Here is a 14,608-nt window from a genome sequence, read left to right on the forward strand (position 1 = left end):
TCCTGCTGTACATTGTGCCTATTGCTTTTCACATTTAAAAAACTTGCAAAACACTTGCCTTTCAGTACGACTGAGCACTTCCTTGGCTTAGGTTTTGCAGGAGGAAGTATCTTCCTCGTGGCACCCATGTTTTCCAGGAGACCATATGAAGTTTTGTCATTATTGGCTTCCTCTGGCTTTTTCAGGCTCTTCGGCAGGAAGCAAAATGGAATAGCAGCTAGAAAACTGGTTACTCCACCTATTAAAAAACCAAGCCACCATGCACCCACCCAGCGGGAATCGCGTGGGGTGATAGTGATGCTTCCTAGAATTGAGGGAAACAGATACAAGTTACCTAAATGAACAAGTTGAACCTTCCCACCCTTTATCTGCTAAAATAGGTACATTTTACAATGTCTGACTTTCAGTGGTAATGATAATCATCTAATGTGAGACCGTTCATGCAATGAAGGCATCAGGAATCATACCCTGAATGGTGTTATGTTTCATCTGCCTTTCTACATGATATGCTGACTGCAACTTCATGTGGCATACATGGCAACACAGAGGTCTTTAGTCAACACATAGGAAATCAAAATGGGTGGCAGACAGACCTCAAGCATGGGGTCCTTTTAGGCCTGATACATTTCTACCGAGACCATCCTCTGCAAAACTGAATTGTGTTGGTTGCTATTAAACATATGGACATTCTCTGTGGCATTGGTGAGATTAGCCATGACTTTAAACTTTGTATTGCAAGGAATATGAGAGTAGTTGGTTGTATTTTTATGATTGTAACATGCTGGCATGTTTGGTGGTGGACCAACACTATAAGACTTTTCACTGCGTGACCAGAATTGGCTCACTGTCCTTATGCTTAAGCAAAATCAAACATTGGCTTAACAAAGGGCAAAGACAAAATAGTTCATCTACCTACAGGATCCTGAAGATCTGAAAACTTCTCTGTCCTGCTAGTAAAACAGGATCACCCACTGCTGCTGCTACACTGGGCCTTTTCCTGAAAAAGCTGTCACCAGTCCGCACTGCCTGACTTCCCATCAGGCTGGTCCAGTGGGTGGGGAGGTGGGCTGGCCAGAAAACACCACCTCAGAGATGGCTCCTGCCTCTTCCAGTGAAAGGGAACAGGATGCAGGGCCATGGCCACCACTTACGGGGATTGCTCTGCTCCCTCTGGCATTTTGCAGATGTGATTACATACATGTGTTTTCTCTTCACCTGAATAAGCAAGGGCTGGCAAAAAGTGTTTGCAATGTATTGCAAACATTCCATGAATTGTAAATAATGTAAAATGCTCAGCTGAAAGGGCGGATAATCCACCAAAACTGTAAAACTGCTATGCTAGCAGAATCCTTTCATTAAGATCCCAGTTTAGTAAAACATCTTAGGTCTGTGAGAGTTCTTGGTACTAATTTTTAAAGTTAAACGTGTATTTTAATCCTTTAATCCTAAAACACAATTTGAAAATATGTTCCCTGTCTAATTCTGCCTCTACCCTAAAAGCTTCCAGTAATTTAATAAAATTGTAATAAAGTATATAAAAATTAATGAAATAAAGAGAAATTAAAGATAAATTATACTAATATAATTAATATAATACAAACTTATGCAAATGTGTAGAGGAACCTCTTACCAACAGGTATTAGCTTACTTTCACTTTACCTCCATTTTGCTTACCTAAATCCACAAATCCAATATCCACGTACAGTTTTGCACATAAAGATCCCAACAGGAAACCAAACATTGGGCCCAACATGGCTATTGTGTGCAAACATGCTGAAAATATAATGAAGCACATGCTAGTACATTTTAATGGCTGAATGTTTTCTTCTGCAAAAGATGATCGACCTCTTACACTACGAATCTCTCAGTTTACTTCATGTTGAGTTTACCTACATACACAGGAACATCCTCTTCTTTAGCAAAATCATCAAGGTAAGAGATGCCTAATGGTGTTATTGGTGTCTCACCAATTCCACGTAACAAGTTTCCCAGTAAGATATATATCCACATATGTGATGACGGTTCTTTCTCACAGCCTGCAGATAATGAGAGTTTACATCTTTGTAATAGAATAGTTGAATGGGAAACAATGACAAATCACAGGAAATTCAGCACATGAAATGATTATAGTTTAGTATTAAAAGTGTTAACAACATTATCCTTATGGAAGATTAATGAAAGGCTGTCAACCTCATTATACCTTTTAATAATCTTCTAATAACACTTTCCTCCACCTCCATTGCATTTGGTTTCTAGAAATACAGATAATTGTCACGCATCAGAATAAATGCCCGTGTAAAAAAAATGGCAGATTGAGATTGTCATAAATATATTATCTGGCATATAACTTATATCTTTAACTTGAGAAGTTTGAGATGGTTTCTGGGGCACAGCTTGGCTCTTTCTCTACCTATGTCCCATGCAAAGCAACATGTAAAACAGCTTTAGTCCATATAGTAAGCAAAATTATAGAAATCTCCATTTATTTCCAGTTAACTCTGTGCAGTTTCATGTCCTTTCATGCTATCTCTTCCACCTCCCCAACTTCAGGTCCTGGGTAATTGAATCCCTTCAGAAACTTCTTCGCACACAGTCTCAGCATCCACTTCAGTGTTAGGGTGATTTTACTGTAATTTGGAAGTGTGAACATAGGAAACTGGGGATCTGGATCCTAGTAATTTGTGTTTCTTCTCCATGAAGATGTTTCTTCTCCAAATGAAATGCACAAAGTGCATTTAAGTGTTGGTAATGTTCCCAGACAGGTGGAGACTGAAGTTAGAAATCTAACTGAGCATCTTGAATGGGGCAATGATTTACTCTACTTGCAACCAAGGATAAAACTAGCTCCTCTATTTGTACTTACACTTACAGTTCCTTACCTGATTGGGAGATTTCCAACCAGGTTTTGTTCACATATTGATGTAGGGAACAGGGATTTATGCTTGAAGTTAAGTTGCCTGAAGAAGCTGTATGTGATGCTGTCTCATACTTGTAACTGAAAACACACAATAGTAGGTTTAGAAGCAGTGTTCACTTGGGAAATACTAGTGTAGTAGGGCAGGAATCACTTGACTGCTGTTTCCCTAAAGAGAAAGGTATCTTTGTTTAAATATCAATCCAAAAATCAAATCCTACTAAAGGAGCAAAAAAGAAGATTATTTAAACACATGTTGGAAATCAACAACACTAAAATGAAGAACAAATAAAAGTTAGAATAATCTGTCTAGAAGATATAACATTCTAAGCTGTAAAATTCAAAAGGGCTTTTGAAAGTAATTCAGGTAGGATTGAACTGTCAGTATCAAAATTTAGGGTCAGGTCCAAGTGAGCTCCCTATGCTGACCCCACAATCATGGAGAAAAAGAAGAATGTCTTGAGTGTGAGTGTGAGTCCCCCTTTTCATCGTAGATATGAACTTTGGGGTTGGGGGGAGGAGAGGAGTGAGGAAAGGAGAAGTCATCCTCAGGAGGTACCTGTTTGCCTGATAATTGGCATCGGCTTTAGAAAGAGCTGTTGTATAGCAGCGGGCGAATAAAGTTAGTGGCTAAAAGACTCTTTAGCTGTGTTTACAGGGAGCAGAGCAATGCTGCGGGGTGGCAGCTGAGCAGCTCAGGTGCTGGAAGCTGTTCGGCTGCTTTAGCATGATCCTTTTCCCAGATATGAGCCCTGCTGAGGTGCAAAGTACAATTAGCTTAAGCAGAACAACATGCTAAAGCACGCATTCTGCTTCTAGGAACTGTGCTGGCTCTGTTAGACCAGGCAGGCTTCTTTTTCAGGTTGAAACAAAGAACATTAATCAGAAGAGACAGTGCAGAACAGTTTTACCATACAAATTCAGGCAGAGGTACATGAGAAACTGTATGAGTTTCCCAGTGTAGATGAGCAAGCTACATAGTTTGGCGTAAGCAGTGGAAAATGCAAGTCTGATGCTAGTGCAAAATCCACTGTCATGATAAAAAAATTATTCCTTAGTTTTCTTTTTACAGTAGTATACCTAAAACTATTCTAATACATTTAAGAGAGCAACAGAAATGTCTTAGTCTATGCTATCACTGTATCAAAGATATGGCTAGAAACATTAGAATCATAGAATCATAGAACCATTTAGGTTGGAAAAGACCTTTATCATCATGAAGTCCAACCGTTAACCTAGCACTGGCAAGTCCACCACTAAACCATGTCCCTAAGCGCCAGATCTACATGTCTTTATTATCGCATGTAAGCAACATGCAGTAAATCTCTGAGACTGGAGAATATGAATAAAAATTAACTTAACCAGCCACGGAAAATCAGTTTAACCAGCCATGTGCATTTGGAACAGGAAAAACCCTGGTACCAGTTCTACCAGCACTGATCCATCTGCAGGCTCTGCGTGAGGTTGAGAGGCTGCTTTGTGTGAGGAGCAGCTGTTTGCCACAGGAGAGCAAAATGCGCCATCTTACACAACAAGGCTCTGGTTTCCTCTTTCAAGGAGTGGGATTTCTTCTAATGAGCACCTCTGTAGGTTGGTTTCTTCAACGAGTGAGCTCTGAATCCCTGATTTTACACGAAAGTTACCTGGTACTATAAATAAAGTCATATTTCAGGTAGATATGTCACTCAATATGAAGTTACCCGCTCAGAGTTTTGAGGTCCTGTTCAAAACAGCACAAACTTACTCTGGAAATCATATAGGTGCATTCTATACCCCTCATCATTTTGCTGTGGTTCATAACGGTTTGACTTTCCTGCTTACATGATCCTGACATCTCTATTAGCAAGCAATGATGCCACATTCTTAGGTTAACACTGATCTTCCCAGTAAGGTGTTCTTACAGTTAGCCATTCAGGAAGAGTATATAATTCATTAAAGCAATAGCACCAGCATAGTAGCATGGTTGAAGATTTTCAAAGAACAATATATTTTGTTTGAAACTTGAATTTTCATAAGATTTTCATAGGTAAGTGTTTTCTCCTGAAAAAAAACCCTAATGATTTTGTAAAATAATTTCCTTCTCTGCCTCTTTTCTGAACAAGTCTGACTGAAATCTAAAGCATTTTGATTTTCCTTTTTTTTTTTGAGCAGTTGAACTTTTACTTCAGAAGAACCATATTTTTCCAAGCAGATAAAATGAACATTGATGTGTGTGTCAAACGTGATTCATTGCACATCAAGGTGAGGCTCTATAGGCCTTTGGAAATCTAAGACTTAATATACACCAAGTTTCATTCAAAAACCAGAAAGCAGTATCCAATTCCAATGTTAGGTTACCCAAATTAATCTTGATTGGTACTTACTATCCCATGAAGAAATGAGGCATTGCTACTAAAAGACTTCCCAAAGCCATAGTAAAGCATCCAACAGCTATTACTTTGGGCCTATGAAGTTTAGCTCCGAAGTAGCTTACAAATGCAATCACGAGCAAGTTACCTGGAAGGTAATGAACCAAAATTAATGCCAAATGCTGTACCTCATATTTCTCTGAACAGTTTTCTGCATGTTATGGAATATCAATTACCCATCTCAAAGCTCCCATCGATAAAACCAACAGTAGAGGACGTCAGGTCAAACCTTCGTTCAATCTGAGTGATGGAGCTTTTCATAATGGTACCAGACAACGTTTTACTCAAGTAGCTGAATGATAAAGCAGCGAGAAATGCCTGAGGAAAGATTAAGACACAAAATGGGAGGTAGAGGCAGGGAAATTGGTCACAGAGGGATCAAAAATGTTTAAAACTGTGTGAAGCAATCATCATCGTGGTATACGTTTGTTACTCAAATTGCAGTGACAACGTTGTGCGTGAATTTTCGTGTACCCTAATGCTACGGAGCACCAGGGTGGTCTCCCAGCAATGTCTGCTCCTGCTCTGGTTTTCCCTGCTGGAGAGGGCTGATGCTAGGTGCTGCGCTGAGAACAGCTGCTTGCGTTTGGGTTCAGGTTTCAATAGCCATCTTAATGACCAGAAAGCCTGATCTTCCCTGCATTGCTGGCCAGAGGTTTTCCAAAACAGAAATCCTATGGACTGTGGAACTTAAATTTGGCAAAAAACTCACTGGGGACTACTTACCTTACTGATATCCTGAGGTTAAATTTATCAAAAAGCTGAGGCCCAGTGTTGGGCATCCAAAATGGTGGGATTTCTAAATTTCTAGGTGTTGCAGAAATGTAAAATTTGCCAGAGGTAAAATACCTCATCAAGATAGATTTAGTGATACTAGCCCAACCTAAAATTAAACTTAGCCCCAGTTATCTTCTGCTTGGGCCACATCACTTATTTTAGGCCAGTTTACAACTGGTTGTAACTCAAACATATAGTCATGGCATCAAAATAAAGGCTTTATGCAAGCTTTTATGATATCCCAGTATGTGTAAGGTGGTACAAACTGACTGAGTTAATCTCTGTCTCAAATGATACGTTTTGAAATGTGTGGATTATGGCTATGTTGCCTGTATACCATATACCTCATAAGGGAAAGTTTAATATTCTTTATAATTTTATAGTTGCTTCTACAAACATACATTGTGGTTTTTGCAAATAAAGATTAATTTGATAAAAAATTAAACTAAGTTTGTTTAAATATTATCCAACTATTTCAACATAGTCTAAAAAACAAATAGACTTGTTGCTCACCAGGTAAAAGTTCCAATACAACACAATGTTGGGTAAGTAAACCAAAGTAAGTATAGATTTAGACTTTGCAGTACTATCTACTGTAAGAAATGAAGCCAATCCTGGAAGTAAAAGCTTGAAATTAGGTATATTTGCACTCTTTTTGTCAGGAATGAAGTGCAAAATCTCAAAAGTGCAGGCTTTGTCCTGACATGTTTTATTTTTCCTGACTTCGACTTGAAAAAAGCCTGTGAGAACCACCCCTCTTGTCTTTTGCCAGCAGTGCTCTCAGGGGTTTTGGCTGAAATCACAAACTGCTGATAAGCATGAAAACACAAACAAAAATGACTTGTGTATTTTGGGTTTGAAAATGCAATCCCCAGGTAAACCACAAAACATCTGATGGGAAGGTGAGGGAGAATAACAGTTTGTCTTTTATTGCCTCCAAGGTACTGTGTCTATTAAGCTCTAATTACCATAAAGTTAGATATAGATCCACAGTCGTGCAGCATTGCTCACATACATGATGGCAACATTAGTCCTGTGAGTATCCCAGAGAGATCAGATTCTACTTTTGCAGATGTATATGGATGGCAAATGTGAGTCAGATAAAATAAAAAATATAACAACTTTTGCCTGACACTTGAGCCAAACTATTTTGGATGGTTGAGAAGCTTGCAATTACTTATTTTTTTACATTAATCTTTCATTTTACAGACCTCTCTGTAGAGAGAAATATGTCCCTGATTGCAACTCCACTGAGCCTATGGAATTTAACCTGAGATGAAGCTGGCTGAAGAAGTAGTCAAAACATAAACCCAAACACATCACTGTCAAAAGAAATCTTGCCCTTGTAGTATTGCAGCTCAGCCAGAAACAATAAATACTAAGGCTTTGACACAAAAGCAAAATTCTCATTAGTTTACTTGCTTTGTTCCGTCAATTCTTCTTGTGCACTCCTGAAAGCTTGGATGCTTGTGGGAATCAGTGGACTTTTTGACCTACAGCCCTGGATTAGATAAAAGTCCTGGAATATGATTTACCTCACCCTATTTTGGCCTTACAAGAATGGGTGGTGATACCAACCTCCAGACAACAGTATAACATAGCCACCTATTTTAGGATGCTTCAAGTCTTCCACTGGAGGTTGCTACCTCTCTCCAATGACCAAAAAGGGGATCTACCTATGAGTAACTTGAGAGTAAATATGTTAAATCAGGAATTTTTATTTTCTTTAGGACAAAGACAAGATCCAACCCTTCCCTGTACCTCCAGTGTGTATCCATTACAGAACAGGAATGAAGTAATCTGTCATGTCGTACCTTGAACAACAATTCTTAACATATGACAACAGTAATTTGTGGTGATATTGATAAGGCACCAAACCTTCAAGCCAGTGCAACAGGAAGTCTTCTTTTTGACTGGTAGATTTTTGTTTGCTTCATCATCCAAAAGCTGGGCAGGTTCTGCTTCCTGATTTGAGTCGTCGACATTGCTGGATTCAGTTTCCATTGTCGTGGTTGATTTCTTTACTGAGTGATCTGGACCCAAGAGAAAAACAGTAATAAGTATAAAAGCACATATGCCAAAATAGAGTTGCTTAAGGACCTTTCTGATGAAACAGTAGTTACAGGAAAATATTGGGATGTTGAAGCTGAACCTTTTCATGGGAAAGGATTTGGCTCAATGACTTGGGTGTTTCAAAGTGTATATTTGTTTAAATTCTGAAGTATCTTGTTTTGGCATCTTTCTTTTCAAGTGAAATGGTCTTCAGTCTCCCCACTGTCCCCCCCTCCCCTTTTTTTGGTCTAGAATGACTTTTAATGCTAAAAAGACAATTTCAACAAGGGAGTAAGAGACAAAGTCTCTGTCCAAAAATAAACTACAAGGGTCAACAAAGCATCAGTGGTGAAGCACAGGGAGTCTTAGTGAAGCTCTGAATTTGCAGGCCACATGGCTTAGGACTCAATCATTGTTCTGGTAAGATCTCTGTAGTAACATTGAGCCATCGACTTATTCCTTCACACTGGCCTGTTGGAAACAATTCTTAATGACAAAATAATTGATTATTTTAGCTACTTGACCTCCTATAAGGAGATTATATGTTTTTTCTTCGTGCAATAGTATACAGGGGATCCCTAATCTCCTTCTGTTTGCAGAGTGCTGCCTATATCCCCTGATGCATGAAATCATCTGCAACTCAGCAGTTCAGCAGAACTGCTCTAGTTCCCCTGGGAAGAGCGCACCCTATAGCCATAGACAACAAATCTTTCCTCTCCTTTGATTAACATATTTTTTTATTGTTGAAAGTCTTGTTTCATGATTAAGTTGAATTTGGTTTTATCACAATGAATAGTACAATACTTTTTTAAAACTCTGTATCTGAGAGATGGATAAGCAATTAAAAAGAATACTTCAGTGAAAAGCTGTGAGGGAAATCTATGTATCTATTTGCAAAATTTATTTAAAGAATGAAAACACTTGCCTGTTTGTGCAACTCTAACTACAAACAGAACTGATTTCTGAAGGAAGATCCAGATGCCACTGCAGAGCCTCTTGGAAAAAATGGGTCACTTGAAACAAAACCTCTTCAGATCTTCAGATCTTGACATACAGGGGAGGTAGGAGTATTGAAACTAATGACCCCAAGTCAGAGCTGAGAAATCATAGCTCACAGGAACTGATTTATTTCAGCTTTCACAGTAGTCTCCTCATTTGAGAAAAGGGTCAAGGGGGGGTGGGGGCGGAAATCACACAAAGAGAGGTTTTCCATGCTTGAATGGAGCTGAAAAAAGTTGGATGAACTTTTCCAATGCTGGAAAAACTCCATCTACAATTGAAAATTGCTCTGCTACAGGCCATATGGCAGAGTAACACTTTTCAGAGCATTTAAAGGGTAAGCATTGCTCTAACGCACGATGGTGAAGAACACTTTTCTTCACTCAGGTGGAAGAAGGTTAATACCTAAGGATGTTTAAGACAAATACACAAACAGACATTTAAACAATTTAGGATTTTCTTGGGCTTAAGTTCATGAGCATGTCCTTAGGTACTAATGCTGGCATGAACAACTTTCCTTTCCCACTGCTCATACCTGCTTCCCAAACTCTTGAGTCGTGTGAGTACCACTGCTTCTGTGGCTGTGCTGTAAGTCTGGGTCAGAACATATATCTGGACAAAAAATAACTTTTCCTTCCACTTGGCTCCTCGGACAGATAGGAACAAGAAGTAGAGGAAACGATTTCCTCAAGTCTGCACAACTACCCACAGAAATGCTTGTGAAATGAGATTCTTAGTGCTCAGGAGAAGTTAGTACACAAATACTTTTGAGCATCTGGTCCTCTGAAATTTATCTGTCCCTGTGTAATCTGAAGATATTAGCTTCTCCCTGTTATCATGATATATTAAGGACTACAATAAGATGCTGGGGTAGCATGTCATTGCAGGTCACAGGACTAAAGAAGTGGCTTTTGTGAGAGTTTGAAGCTACAACATGACTTAGAATCTCAATATAAGGAGAGAAGAAGTGAAAGCAGAGAAACATGAAGATAGAAATAAGAGGCAAAGCAAAGAAAAGAGAAAGGCAGTCAGGTATCCATACATGAGTGTGAAGGCACAAGAAGGGAGGACAGTAAGACTGAAAGTGCGAGCAGTAAATATCAAAGAGCAGGTTAAGCAGTTAGAGGCAAATAGTGAAAAAGGCATCCAGAGGCAGAGGTTAGGGTACCGGGCAAGATAAAGGATAAAAAAAGAGAAGAAAAATAAAATACATCTTCATGGGGCAAAAGTTGCTTGATGCACACAGAAAAGTGTGAAGCCAGCTAGAAGGTGGAAGTTAGTTGGCTCAGCATTGTCAGTGCTCAGCTCCTCCAGTGATCCAAGGGAAGGAGTCTCAGGCAAGAACAGGAATGACCAGCTCCTGTCAGTGGTGAATGACACATGTCTTATCGTTGCTTTGCGAAGATGCTACTGGAGACGGTGCTACTTTTTCTGGGGAAGGCTAGGATGGGGGGAAGGAAGCAAAAAGATGATGCAACTGTGCTAGAGAAATGTTAGAGCGCGCTACGTGCAAGGATCAACCGTTGGAGCTGCTGGCAACATCTCCTCCCATCCTCAGTTGACCCTGACCTACATGGAAATCTGCTGGAGACAGAAGATATCAAGGCTGGGGAAATGCCATGCCACAAGAAGATTAGGAAAAAAGATAAAAGTTTGATTCACAATTGATGTCAACGTACATTAGCTGTTGAGCCTGACAATTTCAAGTACTGTTAAAGTTGCTATTTTAGATATATTTCACTAGTGGGTTTTTTCCATGTTTAATAAACCAAGGATCTGGTTACAAGCAAAGGAAAAGTGTGAAGCCTTCTGCACCAAATGTGTCCTTTCACTAGTATGACTTCTCTAAAACTATTACGCTTTGCCTGCACAAGCCATTCGGCTGTAGTAATGACCTGAGGTAGCTGCATTTGCAGAAAGATGAGATCAGTCAAATAACATATTGGCATTGTTTAGGTAGTCAATCAACCTAAACAAAAATCACCCTGACTTCCTTCCCGAGGGAAGAAAACAATCCTGTCCCCAAAAGCAAGCATGAGGAAAAAACCCCCACCAAAAAACCTCAAGCCATACTGTGAGAATGAGAGTTAACACTCTTCCAGTTCACTTTTGCATCATACCCAGGGAACATTTGACAAACTCATTTGGTCTTGTGCTCAGTATAGTCTCTTCTGAGAAACACTTTGGGTGGGGGAAGATCAAGGGTCTTTACTAATAATCAGTGTGGATCATTTGTGTTGGTGGGAGCTGAGAGCTTTCACAGCATCGTGGAAAACATGAGGCACCTTGTGAGATTGTTCCGGAGTAGAGCAGCTAGCCTTGCAAAGGACAGTCACAGACTTCTTCAGTGCTTCAGGGTATATGACCTTTTAGGGGCCATGGCCTAACTCTGTGCCTGTTAGGTAGATCTATTCCTTAGTGATCATTAAAAAAAATCAAGCTTGGTTTTCTACCCCCTAATTATAAGAAAATTGTAATGAATAAGAGCACAAATTTAAACACCTTAGCATGAATAACAGGTAATTAGTTTACAAAGGTCAAGACGATAGTTTGCTACAGGTTTTGTAGATTCTTATGAAAGAAAAATACAGTGATGTTTCAGGAATTTTCAGAATCGAGCAAAGACACTGTAAGTCCTTGGGCTGTTTTTCACCGCAGTTGCACTCTCAGGGGCTATACCACCATCCAGTAGACTAACAAATCACAAATCAAGAGCCACATTTCATCCAGTAGTTTATGGAACTGTATTGATTTATGCTAACTACAGTGCTAATCCAATTGTCTTATTGATTTTTAAATACATTAAGGAATCATAGTAAGACCTTTTAAGTAAACCTAATATGAAAAATGAATACCACAGTGCTGCGTAGGCCTCAATGCTGCTTGCATTGTTCAAGACATATGATGCTTACTGTTCAGAGACACACATACAAATGTATGATGCCATCATTAAAGCACTGACATTTACTGGTTAGGAATGTTACTGGTGTTACTGGTCACAGGAAATGCAACTAGTACTACACAGGTAATGTTCGTTAGCTGCAAATACTAAATGGCAACATTTTAAGGTTAAGACAAACAAAAAGAATATTAAAGAGTTTCCTACCTAGGTTCTGTATCCACAACAACAGCAGTTTTACTACCACACAAATGCTCAAAAAGTCAGAGTATTCTCTCCTTAAGCAAGGCTGTGCTGGTACTTGGTAGAAGAATCATTAACTTCTAACACAAACTATGGTTTAGGCAGTTTTAATCTTGTCTCCTCCCAGTTCTGCCCTCTGTTAAAGGTCCCGAAATACATGTTTATCCACAGTGGTCAAAAATTAATTAGGTAGAAAATGTGCAAGCGTATTCCTTTTGTACCCTCTTGTGAAACACCTTTTTTCCTGAGCTTGTCACGATTATAATAGTTCATACCTTCCTGGCATTTAAAAATGGGGTGTCCCAACTTTAGAAGTGTTCCTGGTTACTGATAGCTAAAATGTATTTTGGTATGAAGTTTTATTTTCATAGTCCATTCAGCTAAGACCTGCTAAAGTCAGCCAAGGACTTGCAGGAAGAGAAAATATAATGCCTTCTGTATATTGAACAAACTAGGTGTTCAAGAAACACTCATGCTTAGAAGACTGTTCAGTTTTCTACTTCAGTACTATTAACAGCACAGGCAAACCCAATGTGAAAGCATATTGGGGCTATGTGTACTTTGGAGCAGCCCTTTACCTACTTACAGCTCTAGTTCAAGGAAACCTGAACTGGTTTCCTAAGAGGTATTTTATTGGATTGCATCCTTGTTGTGCATTATGCCTGATTCCTGAGAGTGACTGTAGTTAAAAGACAAGTCATTCTTAAAGCATGTGAACTATGACTACTGTGCCTGGATGTTACACCAAAATGTGCTATTCCTTGTTGTTTGTGCGCCCTTCACTGCCACCACTATATCCATGCCCATTCTTTTACTTGCTATGAACAACTACAGCCTACTTAATAATGCTGACCTTCGGATAATCTTAATTAAATTTTGTCTTCAATACTGTTATCGGCAATACCTTGCACTGCTCATGGCTTTTCCGACTCTCAACCAGACAGTTCCCTTTAGCTTCCTAGAACAAGAGACATCATCATCAAGAAAATGGTAGTCACTCCAAAGCTATATGTCAGGGCAATTCAACTGCAAGTATTATTAAAATTATAAAATAAGAATGCAGGAGGAATCCAGATCACAAATCCAGTCTGCAAATGCAAAAGGACCTTTTGTGAAAAGGCCAAGCCCTGCCTTGAGAACAATAAAAATTGCATTTCCTCCTATTCCATCCACTTCTAAGGTTACTGCAAAAGATTTGTCTTCTGATGCATACGAACCTTCTTTAATTTCCAGCCATGATCAAATTATATTCTGGTTTTGAACTGGCAGGGTCCTTTAGCTTTAAAAGCTTTTCCTCTCAATCTGATACTTAGGACTCAACCTTGATCATAAATGAAGAGAGCAGTTTTTCAACGTGTTTTACTAGGTAGACAAGCTAATCATGCATAATAATTTCTTGAAAAATAGGCTTTCTTGATTCTGCAGCACGTTCTTGGAGCCCTTGGCTACAGTGCTTTCTATCTAGATCCATATTTCATCAATGCACATGGCTAAAAATGTATACAATATTCCAGGTGTAATCTCACCAGTGCCACATCTTGAAATATTAACTATTCCTTATCTCTAGCCTTGTCTGATATGTTCTAAGATTATATAGAGCGTTTTCAGAAAAGCATCTTTTTAAGGGTGGTTCCTAGTTATCCATAATTAACAGGTATACTCAGAGTCTTCTCAAAAATTTTCAGCTAAGGAGCTTCTACCCTGGAGCAGAAATTCCTGTTATTTGCCATCAGCTGTGCAACTTTCTATTTAACATTGTATTCCACTCCTGTTTTGCCATTCTCAGGTTCATTATTCGTACTCTATGATATCCAGACTTTCCTCTGTTTAACCATTCCATCCAACTTTGTGCCTTTACTGTTATTTCAAAAAGTGAAGCTGGAACATTGTGCATAATATACTTAGAAATCTAATAACAGTAATGAAAACTAAAGAGACAGACTGGTGCCTAGCTGTGAAACCTAAAATAGATGGGTCTTAACTGTTGCCTTCATCAAAGTTTGGGATGCCTTCCAAAAGAAAGTAATCTTAGAGAAAAGCTTAGAGGAAAGTCTTAGAATCACAGCAGAATTTAGACTGGAAAGAAACTCTGGAGCTCATCTGGTCCAATCCTCTGCCCTAAAAGCAAGACTAACTTCAAAGTTTGTTGGTGTTGCTCAGGTCTCACCAAGTTGAATTTTGGATGGAAACCTCCAAGGAAGGAGGTTCCACAGCCTCCCTTGGCACCTGGTCCCCTGTGCACAGGAGAGAGTCTGGTGCTGTCTTCTGTATAAGCACCCATTAGATGATAGCTGAAGAAAGCAGTAAGATCCATCA

General features: G+C 39.2%; 1 protein-coding gene across 1 annotated transcript in view; it reads right to left on the bottom strand.

Moving 5' to 3' along the window:
- The window catches only part of LOC103924484 (solute carrier organic anion transporter family member 1C1-like), a 35,478-nt gene that overhangs the window by 10,740 nt on the left and 10,130 nt on the right, over positions 1–14,608 (bottom strand). The window contains exons 2-9 of the mRNA XM_009333012.1: positions 9,077–9,187; positions 7,978–8,132; positions 5,499–5,640; positions 5,278–5,410; positions 2,880–2,995; positions 1,890–2,036; positions 1,675–1,773; positions 59–304 (exon numbers count right to left, since the gene is read on the bottom strand). Coding sequence (XP_009331287.1) covers positions 59–304; positions 1,675–1,773; positions 1,890–2,036; positions 2,880–2,995; positions 5,278–5,410; positions 5,499–5,640; positions 7,978–8,103 — 1,009 coding nt within the window. The 5' untranslated portion in view covers positions 8,104–8,132; positions 9,077–9,187. The remainder of the gene's footprint in view (positions 1–58; positions 305–1,674; positions 1,774–1,889; positions 2,037–2,879; positions 2,996–5,277; positions 5,411–5,498; positions 5,641–7,977; positions 8,133–9,076; positions 9,188–14,608) is intronic.

The sequence above is a fragment of the Pygoscelis adeliae genome, unplaced genomic scaffold (assembly GCF_000699105.1).
Source record: "Pygoscelis adeliae isolate BGI_AS28 unplaced genomic scaffold, ASM69910v1 Scaffold38, whole genome shotgun sequence".
In the NCBI taxonomy this organism is placed as follows: domain Eukaryota; kingdom Metazoa; phylum Chordata; class Aves; order Sphenisciformes; family Spheniscidae; genus Pygoscelis; species Pygoscelis adeliae.